At 36.5% G+C, this 16,771-nt stretch overlaps 1 protein-coding gene across 4 annotated transcripts in view; it reads left to right on the top strand.

The window, feature by feature from the left end:
• RBMS1 (RNA binding motif single stranded interacting protein 1) overlaps positions 1–16,771 on the top strand; it is a 139,882-nt gene that overhangs the window by 105,804 nt on the left and 17,307 nt on the right. For all 4 annotated transcript variants that reach the window (XM_085227572.1, XM_085227570.1, XM_085227573.1 and 1 more), the window contains exons 5-6: positions 10,665–10,822; positions 13,302–13,381. In XM_085227572.1, coding sequence (XP_085083698.1) covers positions 10,665–10,822; positions 13,302–13,381 — 238 coding nt within the window. The remainder of the gene's footprint in view (positions 1–10,664; positions 10,823–13,301; positions 13,382–16,771) is intronic.

The following is a 16,771-nucleotide window of genomic DNA, read 5'->3' on the forward strand; positions in this document are numbered from 1 at the left end:
GATGATACATTAATAATGGTTTTGTCATATGGTGGTCTTAGGTCAGATGGCCAATTTCCAACATAATGCTATAGCCATAGCTACCACTACAAATTTATTCAATTAAGAAAATATTTCCAACATAATCTGTTCATGTAATTTGTGGTACCTCTTAAAATAGATTCCTTAGAGTTTCAAAATTTCTTTAGAGTTTGAAAATTATATTCTAATTAAATAAAAATATTTCAGTAATTAAACAGTAAACTCAGAACCTTTTTTAATTTAATAGTCCATAGCAGATCTAGCAAATCTTTTGCAGTTCTCCATTAGGTGCAGATTTTTTTCAGATGAGATATTTTCCACAGTTTCTCAGCTGAGGAAAACAGTTAAGCTAACAACATAAAATGTCTTTGGATAGGTTCCAGAGCTACAAAATGGAAACCGTATGTTTCATACTTAATGCATGTTTCACTGGAGCCAAGTACAAACATATATGCTTACCAAAAAACACCAGACTTTTTTCTTTTATAGTATTTTATCTATGTTTAATAAATAACTTCTAATTAATATTTAGTTTTTAGGTAATCACTTCAAAATATGCACTAGATTTTTCAACGTTTCTGTCTTCCATCTTACAAATACAATATGTAGGCAGGAGGAGAGAAAAAGTACAAGTAGATTTATTTTCCTAATAAAGAATTTTAGCTGATCTGATTGTCTGCTTGAGTAGGCGAAGCTTTAATTATTTTCTGTAGTAATCTAATGAATAGTTTCCTAGTTTTTTCCATATATATTTTTTGAATCATTTCATCTGCTAGTTAGTTGCAAAATTGCTAATATTTCTTTTTGTTAGCATTAATGAAAAAGCATGTGTCATAATACTTGACCATTTTGATCTATTTTCTGACACTTTGAGTCTGTCAATCCTGCTGACTTGTGGGAAATCTGTAACTATAAAGTTGGCATCAGAGTGAAACTTGTTCATTGACTTTTTAGCACGATAAGAGTGATTGAATTATTAATTTAGAAAAAAGAGAGGAAAAAAAATAAAAGCAACAACAATAAATAGTGCTACGACAAGCAGTCGTAAGTGATGGAGAGTTTAAGTGCTTTGATTTGTTGTCTTTCTATTTTGAGCCACTGAAATTTTGGCTGGGGTGAGGTGGACAGACATTGCTGCTCTCCTTTTGTCTGAAAAATCATATCTCTACTTGGATGTGCCAAACAGAGAATCACCATCCACTTCCAGTTGTTTTGGCAAGATCAAAGATCAGACTCTTCATATGCATTACAGTGTATAAAAGTTTACTTGTGGTTATGTATTTGATATTACCCTATTGTGCACTACAAAGCCAGTATTATAAAGCGGTCATGTTGCAATGAAACCGTTTATTCTGGCATTAGCCTGAATGTCACACTGAAAGATCTGGAGAACATTTTGCCAGCTGTGTGCCAATGGATTTCCTTACTGATCAGTGCAGCTGCTTCAGTCACAAAGAGGTGTGTGCCTATCAGCTCAGTTTGGGAAAGCATCACTACACTCTGCCCATGGCCATCAGTAGCTCCACTCCTACCCAGCTTTTCACATCTCCCTCTTGGATCACAAATGAAATGGAAGGAAAAAAATTACTATTGAAGCCTGAATCTGACTGCAATGAATTCCTTTTTGCAGTGTCATACTGTAACTACATACAGATATAGTAAAAAGTTTTTCTTTTCAACAAGGTCATCTACAAATCCCAGTTTAGTAGAAACTGTCTAAATTGTACTTATCAAAACTTCTGTTGTTTGCTTTGTAGAGATAACTTCAAATATTGACTCTGAGCTTTTTCTATGCTCCGGGTAAACTCATGCTGTACTCTGCTGTCTGCTTCCAATCTGATCTGACTTCTGGCTATCGCTGAGCAGACTTGGACGGCTTGGGGCCTGACAAGCAACTTCAGGCTATATCCTGAGAGGAGGGTCACTGAGGGAACTGGCCATGTTCTGGGAGATGTCATGTTGATAGTGCCGATTAAGGAACCGAGTGCTAGAGCACTGCTCAAGAAACATTGTGTCTTCAATTATTCTGCCCTTTCAGAGATCTGGATTTGGAAAACTTTACTAAGATAATTACACTTAAGCAACTTGGGAAGATCTTTGCTGTGTGCTGGTTAAATGTATATCTTTTGGTGACAGTTGAAATTGAAATTCCTGTTGGAAAGGCAATTCTGCTGAGATCTCACAGAAAATGTTTTTGTGGTACCAGGGCATGAGAGTAGCTTTTTGACTGAAAATTAAAATGGAGGTGATGAGCAATTCCCCTTTTCCTCATATTCATTGGTGTATTTCCAGCATTCAGTCCCAAATACTTCATTCAATAGGATCAGTACAGATAATATCATAAAGAAACACTACTGATCTGTGTTAGAAAAGTTGTTATGGTTGCTACAAGGGTGGATGCTTATTATTTGAGAATTTTCTCTCCCCACCCCAAAGGTAAAATCAATGAAATAATTGTAGGATTATGTGCCACCCAGAGCAGATAGCAAATGACATGGTATAGGAGGGTAGGTGCATATAGAAAATCTACTTGGCATATTGGTATGTTGGCATTTTGAATGAAGATTTTAAAACCTGAGAACCTTTAATGAGTGTTTTAGAGTTAATAAAGTCTGAAAGTCACAGAGATATGAGTAACCCAATTCTTGATCTTGAATGTAACATACAGCATTTGTGTCATTGTTAGGAGATTTTGTCCCATTAAATGGTATTCAGCTATGTTTAACTCTGCTCCAAAGTAACTGTGTTTCAGGTGGTTGGAAAAGTGACTCTCTTATCAGGAAAATCTAATTCAGTTCCTATTTTTCTTAAGTAAACCAGTATATAAATGTAGAGGGTAAAAAAAAAAGAACTGAATAAAAAAGTTTTATAAAAAACATAGTTTTTGACATCTTTGTGTCCAGCAAACTGAATTCAAGAGTATGATTGTGTTTGCAGCCCAGATAAAGCCAGATGAGAATATCTGTATCATGCTGATGACATCGAAGAGATACTATGAGCTAGCTAGAATAGCAGCTTGGCTGTGGCAGCTCATAGCTCATTGAGTGGTATGTAATATACTTCTTGACGTGACAGTTAGACTTGCATAGGCATATTTTCTAGCTCAGGATGGGTATATTGATTCCTGAGATAATATAGTGAAAGGCTTATAGCTATTAAATTTGTGTCACATATGGAGTTACTCCTTTTAGCAGAGATTTTTTCATGCTTTTTGGGTATCACTGGAACCATTAGCACACAGTTCAGTGCTCTTGCAAATGTATTTCAGCCTGGTCCTTAATATTAGAGGAGTCTCCTCCATTCAACGTAATGTAACCGTATGAACCCAATGCAATTCCTATAGACTCAATGAGACAGTTACCCTAGATTTTCTCAAAGACCTCATATTCTTTCCTGCCCTCTCTATTCTCTTTCTGTGTTCATGAGATTTTTAGTGCTTCTCTGTGTACAACTTTGCTATGCAGTTACAGTGATATTCAGTCTTTTCCAGATTGTATTTTCCATTTTTTTGTTGCTTTCTCTCTCTCTCTCTCTCTCTCTCTCTCTCTCCTTTTTTTTTTTTTCCCTACAGAAGCACAAACTTATTTTTGATTAATTTATGTCACTTCTAACAGAATTCATGAAAGTAGTCCATGGACTTAGACGATTTCTGAGGACAATGACATTTGTTAATTTGAGCCAAAGGTTGTTGTTCCATTTACTAATGTGCATTTTTGGAGGAAGAATCATTGTTTATCCATTGAAAGATTTCCCCACAATCACACATTATTAGGGGTTAGGGCTTCAGATGCAAAATTTTTTAATTTCTTCCTTAAAGTCTTCACTTCCTTCCTTCCACTAGAACAAGTAAGTATGTGTATGCTTATTGCATTAGATCTCGCATTAACAAATCATTTCCCTTATTTCAAGCATGCACAACTTTCCCTTATTGCAGCAATGTACAAAAAATAGACACGCCTTCGGAGCATTTTCTTAGTTGTGTTAGAAAATGCCCAATGGTAACAATACAAAATAAGTTTTATCAGCATATACTAACTATTCCACCAGTCTTGAGAAACTGTTCATATTTTCCTGATAAGTCTCTTGACCCTCAAAACAATGCACCAAATTTTCTCTTAAATGTAGAAGTGTTTTTAATGTGTTATAAATATTTGCCCTTTGTCTGATTTCATGTTGGTGCACCAGAACTCAGAGGTAACACAAACTTGTCTCCTTTATATTTTTTACTAATTGTTGAAAGGCAGAACTGTGAAGCACTCCCAGTAGGTTGGTACCTATGTCTTTGCTTCCAGTGCAAGAGCACTTTTGTATTCTAACTTGAGATGTCTTTTTTTTCCAAAGATATTTGGAAAAGTTGAACTGTCACACTAAATAAAGTGTGAATTGCACAGCAGCTATGTTTTTTGAGGAAGAAAAGGACTGCTTAGTCACTTGTCCTCATCTCTTGAGCAGAAGTCAAGGCTGTTCCGCAGCTATTAAACATAATTCATTAAGGGTAGTCTTTCACATCACCGATGAGGAAAATGGTTTTGAGTTAGCAAGAATGAGAAACAGCTAACTTGTATGACTTTTAATAATGTATTACTTTTTGTACTTGTCGTCATTGTGGCAACCTTCTGGAGAATTAAATCAGGTTTTTGTTCCTGCAGAGTAAAGTAAGAAAATAAATTTAGGTTACCATGGTATCTTGTGCACTTAATCCAACTAGCAAAGGTGGGCATATTGCAGTAGTCTTTATTCTGCATCTGAGATTCTGAGTGCCAAAGAGCAGATGACAGGCAAAGAGGAGATAACTCAAGCAGATTTCTACAGAAGTTTTTAGCAACGCTTTGGTAAGAGAAGTTTTGTTTTTACCTAGTTTGTGGTACTTTCTGTAGGCAATAGTCTTAAATCCTATAGTTGTCTTAAGTAAATATGATCAGTTTCTCCCCATTTCTCTACCTAAATTTCAGTTAGCCACAATAGAAAGCTAGAAGGTAGTCGTTTTAAATATAGTGAATGTTTCTGCAAATTTCATGTTCTTAAAAATCATTTTACAATAAATTGACAGTAAGCCAAATTTTGCAAAATGTTGGTCATTTCAGGAATTGCATTTGTATTAAATAAGACAGTTAGCAGTCATTTCCCTTGAGTACACAGCTTCAGCTCACAAAAGTCTTACCTCATCTGCCAAGCAGTGCTGTGATTTGTTCAGCCCAGGCATGAGTGCCCTATTAGAATCATTGAATCATAGAGTGGCCTGTGTTGAAAAGGACTGTAATGATCATCTAGTTAGAAGCCTTGGTGGGCTCATTTAGCTTTCTGCTGGAAACGGTGGCATCCATGAGCAATATCCAGCACTGCCAGGGGGCATTTGGTGCCCTTGGAGCAATGGGTGCAAGCAAGAACTGTGAGGAGTAATAAAAAAGGAACATGTGGTTGCAGGATTTAATTGCAGGCTTGTACACAGTGTTATAGTTAATACTTTCCAGAATTCCCATTCATAATAGAGATGTGCCTATGAAAATGAATTAAAATGCCTAGCATATTAATCCTATGCATTTGTTGTGGAATTCTGGTTAAGAAATGAAGATTGTAGTAGTGATTTTTCCAATGAATTGTCTTGTTAGCAGGCTGTGGTCAGATAGTATTAAAACTGTGGCTGAAACAGACATTTTTCAGTGAGACACAGACCAATTGTAAGTGTTAAAGTAGTTTCTATAGGAAGGCAGATGAGCATTTAATCCCTTCCCTATCAGCCGGAGGATCTTCCATGCTGTGAGCAGTTCCTAGTCACATGTTTCTGAATGGCTATCTGTTATCTGTGACCTTACACAGAGCAAGAGAAAACAGATGTCTTATCGTTTTGCCAAGTTTCTTGCTTGCAATTTAGGAACAAATCCACACGCACAGCGAGGTTCTTGTTAATTTATTTCAGATGATGGCAGAACCCTTCACATTATGTAGGACTCCTGATCGCCGCTTTTCTACAGAAATGAACATTAGCAGTTGACCATTTGTATCTCTTTTATGAGAAATGGCACATCTTGTAGTCAGATTAAGCTAGAGCTGCAACTGCTACTTGGGGATAACAAGTTCATTGAGCTGAAGAAGCAATGTTCTGAATTTCTGAAGGCACAGCTAAAGGTATTTGGTGAGAAAAGACCGATAGAAACTTGCTGACACAAATGGCTAAAAATAAGACTTCCTAGTTTCCTCAGTAATGTGTGCTCTCATGGTGGCCCATAAATCCCCTGATATTGCCCAAAATCTGCAGTGACCTGAGCACTTTCAGTGTCTTTCGGAACCCACTGAAGGCCGTGTTAACTGAGGAAACCCTTCATGAGATTCGAAGATTCAAGCAATTTTCCTAAATCATTTAGAAAAAAAGAGAAATTTCAGTGGTTCACTGGTTTATATTCTAGTTTGCTATCCTGAGTAGGAATCTCTCCACTGATTTTCGTTATTCTTTTTGATCGTTCTCTTAATGTTGTACAAATGATTTCATGAGATTTAAATTTTCTAAGGTAAAAACTGATGATTATATGGTTTCATGGACTTTAACCATAGAAGAATCTACCTTTGAGAGCACTTGCAATGATTGCTGTCTAAGGCAAGGTTTGAGTTGGATGCTTATTTTTGCAGGTATTTCATTGCACCCATTTGCTGAATTACAGAAAGTCAGATATCCAAGGAGTTAATTTTCCTTTCTAACACAGAACTGTAATAACTGTGTAAACCAAGTTATGGTGGGACGATTTCAGTAAGGAAGGAAGTCACAAAACTTAATGTATTAAACTGCTGTTTGCCAGAGACAGACAGAGGGATGAATGAAAAAGTTTGTCTCTCTCCAAACTTCCTGAATTTTTAACTGTTTAACCATTTTCTGTGCCAAATTCTTATATAAAAGCAAACATCTGTTTGTACAGTGCCTTTTGTGTTAGACAGGATAAAGTTGGATGGGGAGTCCTGGTTGTGGTTGCCATTTGGAAGTCAGCTTGGAAATCCAGTGTGTTCTAAGGGAGAGGAAATGACTTGCTTCTTGTAGTCTCCCCACACTTACCCAGATAACTGTTTTAAGATTTAATCTTATGGAGGTGATGGAATCTGCATGATGACATGAGAAATTAATGGAGAAGAGGAGGTGTTTTGCACGCTAATAGGTATAATTTTTCTGCTTCCAAACTGCATAAAATTTCAGATATATTGTAGAAAGGAGTTTGGTCTTCCTTTATGTCCACGCCAGTGGTATTACCTCAGTATCATAAAACAGCTATTTGTACAGAGTACCAATGGCAGTCCCTTTTTTTTTTTTATTTATTTATTCTTCCCAGCAAAATGAAGAAGTGTATTAAATTAATTTATTCTGATTTATTTGCTCTTATGGTTGAACTGCTGCCACTGCCGAGGGCTGAAGCATCTGCAGTGTAGTTAACTAATCTCAGTGCACTTTGGCATGTGTTTGTTGGCATTTTAACTATTTTGTTCTGGGACGGTTAGAGAAGAATGAAATTCCAGCTACTATCCCACAATTTCTTGGTAACAGCCTGATCCGCTGAACTTCTTTTTGCCTTTCGTCTCCCATCTCAGCCTTCTTTACCAGCTGTGGGCATAGCCAGAAGTATCTTCCACTTTTTTTCCACTGTGGTCGGTCCCATTGAAGGACCAAAAGCAGAAGCAGGCAAACACTTGAAATGATTGATTTCAACAGAAATATTTCTTTGATTATGATGGAATTTCTTGCTACATACAGGTATCATAAAAAGTAAATGGCCGTAAGCTTAGCAGAATTGCAGATGTGCATACATTTATCAGCCACATGTAATACTAGCCCTAATCATCTACTGGTTCTGTATCCCCGTAATTCCAAAGGGATTTTCTATTTGAGCTAGTGCTAAAGTTGCTTGCACTGTTTTAGAGTTAACATTCATTTTCATGTTCTAACAACATTGTGTCATGATGTATGGCGTGAAGCTCTCTGTTAGGTGGACAGGTACAAGAATTGAGCTTCCCAGCATGTGTGAAGAAAGATCTTTGTGTCATATAGTGAAGTGCAGCAGGCCTTATGTCCCTTTGGCAAGGAAAGTTTGTGACCTCTCATCTTTTACAGAATATATATAAAGCAGAAAGGTGGTTTCCCCACAGGCTGGAATAGGAGCCTGGGTAAGGGGAATGTGATCTTCCTAGATACCCAAATAAAACCAATTTCCCCGTCATTCTGCAATTAAGTGAATTTCTTTCTCTAATAATTCTTTTTGAATTTAAGCTTTTCTTTTTTTGACACATGAATTGCATTTTTATTAGTGCAAACAAAATGTTATTTATTTTTTCATCTTTCCAATGCTTGTTAAACTTTTTAATGAGAACATTTCAATAATATTGAGGATTTAAGGATTTCTCTTATTATAGAATAAAAAAAATTAGCAAAGTGGATGAAAATATTCAAAGGGTCTGATTTCCAACTCGTATATTGTTTTAGGTTATTTACAGAAGCTTTAGGGTACTTGTGTATATAAAGCTATTATTGATCATTAAAGAAGAAAGTAAGCCTACATATCTCAAGATATAACCCAAAATTCTCCACAACAATCTGAGTAACATGCAAGCTCTACAAAACTTGAAAACTCTCTTCATCCAACGTTCCTTGCTGAGGAAACATAAAATATATGTCAGAGATGTAGGTCTTATAACACAGATTTTTCCCTCACTGTCAAACATTGTCCAGCAATGAATATTAATGTGGCATCTTGGTTCCCTGTGAGTTCATTTTTTCACCTTCTCTTTCTGCTGATTTTTCTAATATGAAAGACAAATCAGATGTTTGTAGGTAATTTAAACAACAAGCTTCTATGCCTTCTGTACACATTCACTACTAAAGGGGGAGGAAGGGAGTTGAGGGAGAGGGGGCTGTTCCCACTCGGCAACAAAAAGAAAACCATACATGGTAGTTAAATGACATTTGTAATGGACTGTAAAGGAACTGCCTAGGACAACACTCAGACACTTGGAAAAGTTGGTGCTCTGTAAGCTACGTAAGATTTCAGTGTGGCTAGAAATCACGCATGTATCAGTGGCGTAGTGTGCAGATCAGGAGGGAAAATTAATGGGGACATTTCCCTTTTGTAGGTCCTTTGATTCTGAATTTTTTTAAAAAAGCCTTACGGAAAACTTTAGGCCTTTCTAACTGAATACAGATGGGAAAAAAAACAAACCAACCAACGAATGTGAGTCCTTAGGCATAGGATTTGCTTCACTGTTTTAACTTTCTTTATTTTTGGAGTGTAAGAATTTGTTTCTGTGCCTAAAAGAACCAAGACTTAGCCATCTGGCCCTTTTTTCCCCACAGAATGCCAGTCCCACCTGAGAGATGATATCCAGGACAGAAAACTAATGAATTACATGATTTGTTACTACAGGTGTCGAGATATTATTAATACAAGGGCAGTTTAATGACAGATTGATGTTTATTCTTTATAAGAAGGTATCACCACAGCTATAATTGCTTCAATAAATGCTTTAATTCCTGTAGGAGTTTTTTTCATTTTGTTTTTTGTTTTGATTCAAACTTCTCTGTAGCTTAACCCACTTGCACAGAATGAAAATACACTGAGGCTTATATTAACAAAATCACATTTGTTTCATATCATTCTTTTCTAATGCCAGTGAAGTTCTTCTGAGTAGAGACTTAGATGTGTACAGAAAGCTACAATGACGACATCAAGGTTTTGCACAACTGTAAGGGCCAAATCATACAGATCTGTGTAGATTAAGAATGTATTTAATAAGAGTACGGCCATCAATTAGTAGTGCGAGAAAGATGGAAGAGATGCATCCTTAACCACAGCTGGAAAATCTGTTGACAAACACTTGAAACAATTGATTTCAACAGAAATGTTTCTTCGATTAAGATGGAATTTCTTGCTACATACATATACCACAAAAAGTAGATAGCCATAAGGTTAGCAGAATTGCAGACGTGCCTAGATTTGTCTCTCATATCTAATATGAGCCCTAATAATCTACTGGCTCTGTTGTTTTGTCTGTTCGTAGAGACATTTTTGGAACACTTTTTTATTGTTTCAAAACATAATATAAAACTATTAAGAAAACTCAAACATGTTCGTGTATGAGAGAAGAGAGTGATGTCCCACTTTTTTGTACATTAGGCTATTCTTATGAAAATATTTTTACCCAGTTTTAAATGCATTACCTCTTTTTTTCCGCATATTATTTTTGTATTCTCATTCTATAATTCTGTGTGTTTAATTTACATCTCTTTTTTTTTTTTGTAGTTTTTCCACCACTCTTATATTTCTTTGTCATTTTTCCCTTGTGTTGATTTTGCTGCTGCTTCATTCCAAAAGAATCTGAAACATGAAGTTGTAACATGCACTATAAATTAGTCAATTATTCACCTTTATCTTCACTTCAAAATGTCCTTGTCAGCAGTATTTAATACCAAGAGGAGGGGAGCTTCTCTTAGGAATGCAATATACAGTGACAAAAGATGGAGATTGCTAATGCTAGGGAGAATCATCTTTAGAAAGGGATCTAAAGGTAAAACTATTTAGCAGTAGATAACACGTAATGGCTCTTATATTTTGTGTTCAAAATGTCATTCTCAATGCTAGTGTAATAACAGTTGTTTTTTAATTCTGTTTCAGCAACAAGAACAGGATCCAACGAATTTATACATTTCCAATTTGCCACTTTCAATGGACGAGCAGGAGCTTGAGAACATGCTTAAGCCCTTTGGGCAGGTTATCTCTACGAGGATATTGCGTGACTCGAGTGGGACAAGCCGTGGTGTTGGCTTTGCCAGGTACTTCAGTGCCATTAGCTATGCTGGCAGCATTTTTCCCTTGTTAATTGAAAAGGCCAGAATAGGGATATCTAGATACAAGAAGAGCTTTTTCGTTTATCTTTTGCTTAGTAAAATGTGGCTGTGTCTCATTTTGCTTATATGGCTGAATTTGAATCTATTGTTCTTAGTAGGCAACTGACAAGAATAAGGGTTCATCTCTAGTACTTCCTCCTTGTTGTACTTCTCCTTTCTTCTCTATCCCTGAAGCAAGTGTTATGCAGTGTTTCACTGAAACGTCTGCTGTGACATTTCTGTCTTGTGAGGCTTGAATTCCAAACAAGAAACCATGGGGAAAACCACCCTACTACCCCCTCTTCTTCATTACTTCCTGCGAGAAAATCCACTCATAATCACTTTTTGAATATCGTCACTTGGAGTTGTCTGGTTCATTAGCGTCATTTGGGAAAGAAAATATTTGTACTCATTTACATTAAATTTTACCTTAAAATATTTGGCAGCTTGATTCAGTACGCATCCTAAATCAACAAGAATGGTCATTTTCCATAAATTAGCGGATGGCTCCCGTATATTCCGTCTGTGTGCATCTGCCTTTTCTGTAGTTGATACTGTCATTTGTTCTGGGGCTTCTTCATCTAAGTTTTCTCCGTATCTTTCTGGTATTTTCCCATATCTAATTAAGTCCTGCTTAATACTTATATGGAATTCAAAATTTGGAGATTTTCTATTGGAGTTTTCCATTAATGAGAATAGGGGAGTGCTATGTGCAGGTACTGGGAAGGAGAGAATCCAGTAACATTCAAGCTAAGATTTGGTAGGCTGTGTGCGTCTATGCAGCCTTTTTTCTCTAAAATGCTTACTAATTCTACCTTGAATCCACAGTGGTATTTTAGGAATTCTTTTATTCCGATATAGCCAGAAGAGTTTTAAAATTCTGTGCAGAAGTCCAAAAGTCTTGTGTGTATTTAAAACCTTGCTCTTATTGAAGATGTTATGGAATATTAGTTTTAAATTATTTTGTCAATAGATTTTGTGTTAAAGATTGTACTTTTATGTGTACATAGGCATTAAGTATTATATGTATTTTTGTATTTGTTTTTTATAGATACACGTATACATAATACAGTATTTACAGAATGAGCTGTTATTGTGATATCTAATAAAAATCATTGCCTTTGCAAGGTAGATATTAAGACATTGTTGCATAAGTATTAAAGTTAAAAATATTAAATTTAAAATTGTCCAAGAAACACATAAACATAAAATAAAGATTATCATTTCTTGTTTGTGGGAGCATTTCACCAGGATAATATAGTCAGACTCAAGTCTGAAACTAAATTGTTTGTTTCATCTGAAAGAAAAAAAATTACAGTTCTTTGGTTCAGATCCAAAAATCCAGAACTTCTGTAAATTCCCTAGAAGGTGGTTTTGAAACCATAAAGAAAACTGTTTAGTCTGACATTTTGATGATTTTGGTTCTCATGTATGATGACATCTCATCATACATGGGTCTGTGGAGAAATGCTATCAGAATTAAAAAGGTGCCAAAGCTTAACTCGTTTTTGCACTGCTTCTTTGCTGCTGAGGTCATTGGGCATAATTTTTGGATCCACATTAAAGAACTCAGTAAGCAAATGAAAAGAAAATCCCCTGTTAATGTTAAACATTATCTTTCAGACAGCTGCAAAATGTATTCTTCTATTAAAATAAGTTTCATTTTACTTGCACATCTCAGTAGTCTTTTCCAATTTAGTCCAATTTGGTTGTTAGAGCCGACACATCTACTTTGCATTATAAGGAAGGATGTAGCTGCAACCTTTGGAGCCACTCCCAGACCAGAGTAGCTCAACAGCAATCCACCCAGTCTATTAAGGCTAGTTTTGACAACATAAGTACACTAACCTGTTCAGGATGCTGGATTCTCAGTAACTGCCACAGCTGTTCTTTTATTGGTTCCTGTTTGGAAGGTAACGATGATTAAATGAGGGACAGGCACATCGTTTAGTTGTGATGATACATAGAAACGAAACGGTTCAAAGGCAGTTTGGGGCATGCAGTCAGGCATGTTTGTGTTTGACTTAAACTGTACAATCACTTTAGGATCTATCAAAAATGGCATTAACTATTTTTGTATGCATCGTGTATGCTTAGAATTCAATTAAGAATGTGTATCGGTCTGCTTTCTTCAAAAAGCAAAAGCACTATAGTTATCTGTGTTTTTTAATCTCTGAGTAAATAAGAGTATTGTATTTGCAGCGTGGCATTAACTTTGACCTTAAACTGTATAAAATATTAACTATGTTTAGTTTTTACCTTTCTGAAGTAGTGTATTCTTAGAAAACATCCTCTCCATTGCTCTAATATGGGAAAGCAAGTCACAAGAGTGAAGTAAAAAAAAAGAAAGAAGTGTGCATGAAAAAAGGCAGAAATATGGAAATCTGAGCATTTAATTTATGTAAATTATTCTTTATTTTTCTAGGATGGAATCAACAGAAAAATGTGAAGCAGTGATTGCTCATTTTAATGGAAAATTCATAAAGACACCAGCAGGAGTTTCTGGTATGTTGCATGTATTTCTAACAAGATGAATAGATGGGTTACTGCTTACATAGTGGGAGCCTGTTAGACTGATTGTTGTATCTGGCTTCTCATTCAGAGGCAGGCTTATAAAAATTAAACTGTTTCTTGTTGGATGACTGTAATAGTTGCTCATTTGTAATGTGGTATATCACTTCTCTACACTAATTCTTTTCTAGGAATCTATTCTCGTAGCAGGTAGACGACCAGCTAAGACGCCTTAGGCCAGTTACACACAAATTATATCCCACATAATTCCAGCTGAAGTCAGGAGACAAGGATGTGTTGTATGTGCATCAGAACTGAATTTGTCTGATTTTCCGTGAACAATTTATCTATGTAAAGAGGTGAAAAATGAACTACTTTTGCCATCTGTTGATGATTTTTTCCAAACTAAGTGTGAAAAAAAGATTTGATTAGAAAAGTTAAATTCTGTAACAGTGCCTTTATGCCAGACGTTTTCATTCACTGGAAGATTTTACTCTCAAGTCAGAGCAAGCTTTGAGGTTCTTCAGGAAGGTGAAAGGAGGTCAACAAAGATAATTCTAGAAATATTGTGCAATGCAAAATGCAGAGATGCTGCAGTTCTTTTGTCACATCAAGTTCCCCAGTGTGCCAGTGTTTTTGTCAGCATTGTTTCTAAAATATTAAACATAGCATTCCATTAACTCAGAAATGAGGAAAAGAAATTCAGAGCAGCAGAGTAAAACAGAAAGAAATCAGGATAACATCGGAGAAAAGAATGCATGCCTGACATTCCAGCCTGCTTTTGGTAGCCATTTTATTCAGGGTCCCAAGTGGGAATTTTACAAACTACATAGTTGACGTGGTTACTGAACCACCTTTATACCACTGGTGGAATGTTTGCCAGAGCCTGACCTTGGCACAGAGGAAGAGGGAAGCAGCCATCAGCACGCAGCAAAGAATCCAGCTTGCTCAGTAAGGCTGCATACATGCCTCATCCCTAAAAGATTACTCCAGTTTGAGGCAGTCTGTGCTGCGGTAGGGATGGCAAGCTACTTCAGAGCACAGGAAACCACTCCCTTCACCAGCACTAATCTAATGCAGGGCTTTGACTTTGCTGGCTTTTGCAGACCCTCTGCGCTGGGATTGATTGTCAAGGCTACAATTATTTTGTTGAAACTTTGTTATGTGTAGGGGCTTTAACATTCATTTTTCTATTTCATATATTTAGCAATCTGTTTTATGAGGTGGAAAATCCCTCTAGGGGCAAAGAGATAATGGGGTGATTTTCTCTGAATGTTGACTGTGCTCTGATCCGCCCTCCATGATTATTTTTACAGTGCCGCTATTGCTTGGACATAATTAAGAGTAAGAAGTACGGAGAAACCAAGAGTTCAAATTAACATATAGGGGGTTCTGTTCAATTAGAGCCAGTAAAAAACTGTAATTGAATTTCGTATTAGTGTTTTTAGCGTGCTTATTCTCACTTGCTTTGTGCTGTTCTCAGTGAGTGAGCTATCGAGTGCATCGCATTAACCATATTCTCAGTTAAATGAAATGAGTTGCATGTGCCATGATGCTGAATAACTTTACAAATGACTAGGTGAACAGGGGAGTCATGTAAAGCAAGATCCCCGATGCTGTTGTATAGACTATAGCCTCAGCTGTATTTAGCTGTACTTTTCCATGCTGGTGCTGTGAAGTTTTGTTGCTCCATGGGATGATTTTTATGGAGTTCCGTTTCTTCCTGGAGGTCCTCACCACATAGCAGGCATGTGTCCAATAATGCAGGCTTATGAGAGGCTGCAGCTTGACAATACCCTACATTCTGCCAAAAAGTGGGGCAGAGCCACGGGGCAGCTGTGGTTTTAGGCTACCTGCACACAGAGACAGGGATGCAGCGGGGAAAGCTCTTGCACAAACGAAGGTTAGGAAAATGTTTCAAAATAGATTAGCATCTTTTGGGGTTACAGAGCAGCAAGTTCAAATACATAGTTCCAGTCCCATGGTTTTATTTTCTATGTTTAAATTAAAACATTGTGTCCTCGAAACTTGGCTAAAATCAGCAAAGGGAGCTGGCTATAAAAACACTGTTATCAGGACGAGGAGGATAGGAGAGAAGGCCTGTAATGAAATAGGTGTGGGAGGAGGAACATCTGTTTAACAAAAACATGCTTTCATAATGCGTCTTTGTTGTTTTAACTAAGTTTGGGCTTAAAAAGTAGAATGGGTTAAACATGGTTATGTGAAGCATAGGAAGACAGAACAGAAATTCCTTTGTGAGTCTGCAAGGGCCAAGGGTAGCACAGGGGGTTCACAAATGCAGCGACTAGAACTTCTGAGTGACAAAATGCCTCACACTGAGCACTGATGATGTGAATCAAGCTGGAGCCAGATGCAACAAGCTGCTCAGACTTTATTTCTCTACTCCATAGTAGCTTAATGAAGTATATTCAATATTTAGTGTATCCTTGTTTGTCTTCTGTCAGGAAGTAGAAGGTTTCACTCAGAGAGCAATTTCAAATGCAATACAAGTTGATATGATCCTCAAACCCCTAGAAATGGTGTATTCATTTCACTGCTTGCTCTCATCTGGTGTTTGTACTTTCATTAGGCACGTCATTGCAATACTTTTTTCTGATTGTGGATTGTTAACATCTAGTCCACTTCTCTCAGAGCTTTGATTTTTGTATTTCATACCCTTCTATACTGAATATTTATGCTATTCCTATACGCATGAAAAGTACTTTTGCATTTAGTTCTACTCTTCTCTGTAAAGAATTACTGATTTCAGTGAGTTATTTAAAGTTTGTCTTTTTTTTTCCTATGAAACATAAATCTCGCGAGGTACAGGGGAAGAAAGAGAGATTAAATCCTTTATTGAGCAGAACACAGAAGAAGAGTAGTGAGTACAGACAGACATAGCATACTTCTAGCATCCTTTTAAAAATATATTTAATATTCACTATCTTTGTGCTTGGTGCTGGATCTATAACAATTGCAGAAATGATCTGCTGGGCAAAATCATGAAAGGCATCTCCTCCTTATTGCAGAAGCGTGTAGCTGCATGATGATACATGAGAATAATTATATAAATAATTACATAAAGCAGTTATTCTGTAGAATACATAAGGACACACCAAGGTATGTATGTCTGAGTGTATTCATCTTTCTTAACTTTTTTTTATTATAAGGTGAAGAGTTACAAGAGCTTTCTGCCTCTTGGATTATTTTGTAGCTCTTTTACTGAAAAGAGCTTTTTTGTTGTTTTGCATATATGCATTTTTTTCAGTGGAAAAAAGGCAGAGAGCATTCTTGCTAAGCAACCCATAGTATTTTTGCTTTTGCTTCAGAAATGATAGGTGACAGCAATGACCCAGAGGTCATCGATTATCCATGTCCCACCCT

Source organism: Meleagris gallopavo, chromosome 7 (assembly GCF_905368555.1).
Source record: "Meleagris gallopavo chromosome 7, MGAL_WU_HG_1.1, whole genome shotgun sequence".
In the NCBI taxonomy this organism is placed as follows: Eukaryota; Metazoa; Chordata; class Aves; order Galliformes; family Phasianidae; genus Meleagris; species Meleagris gallopavo.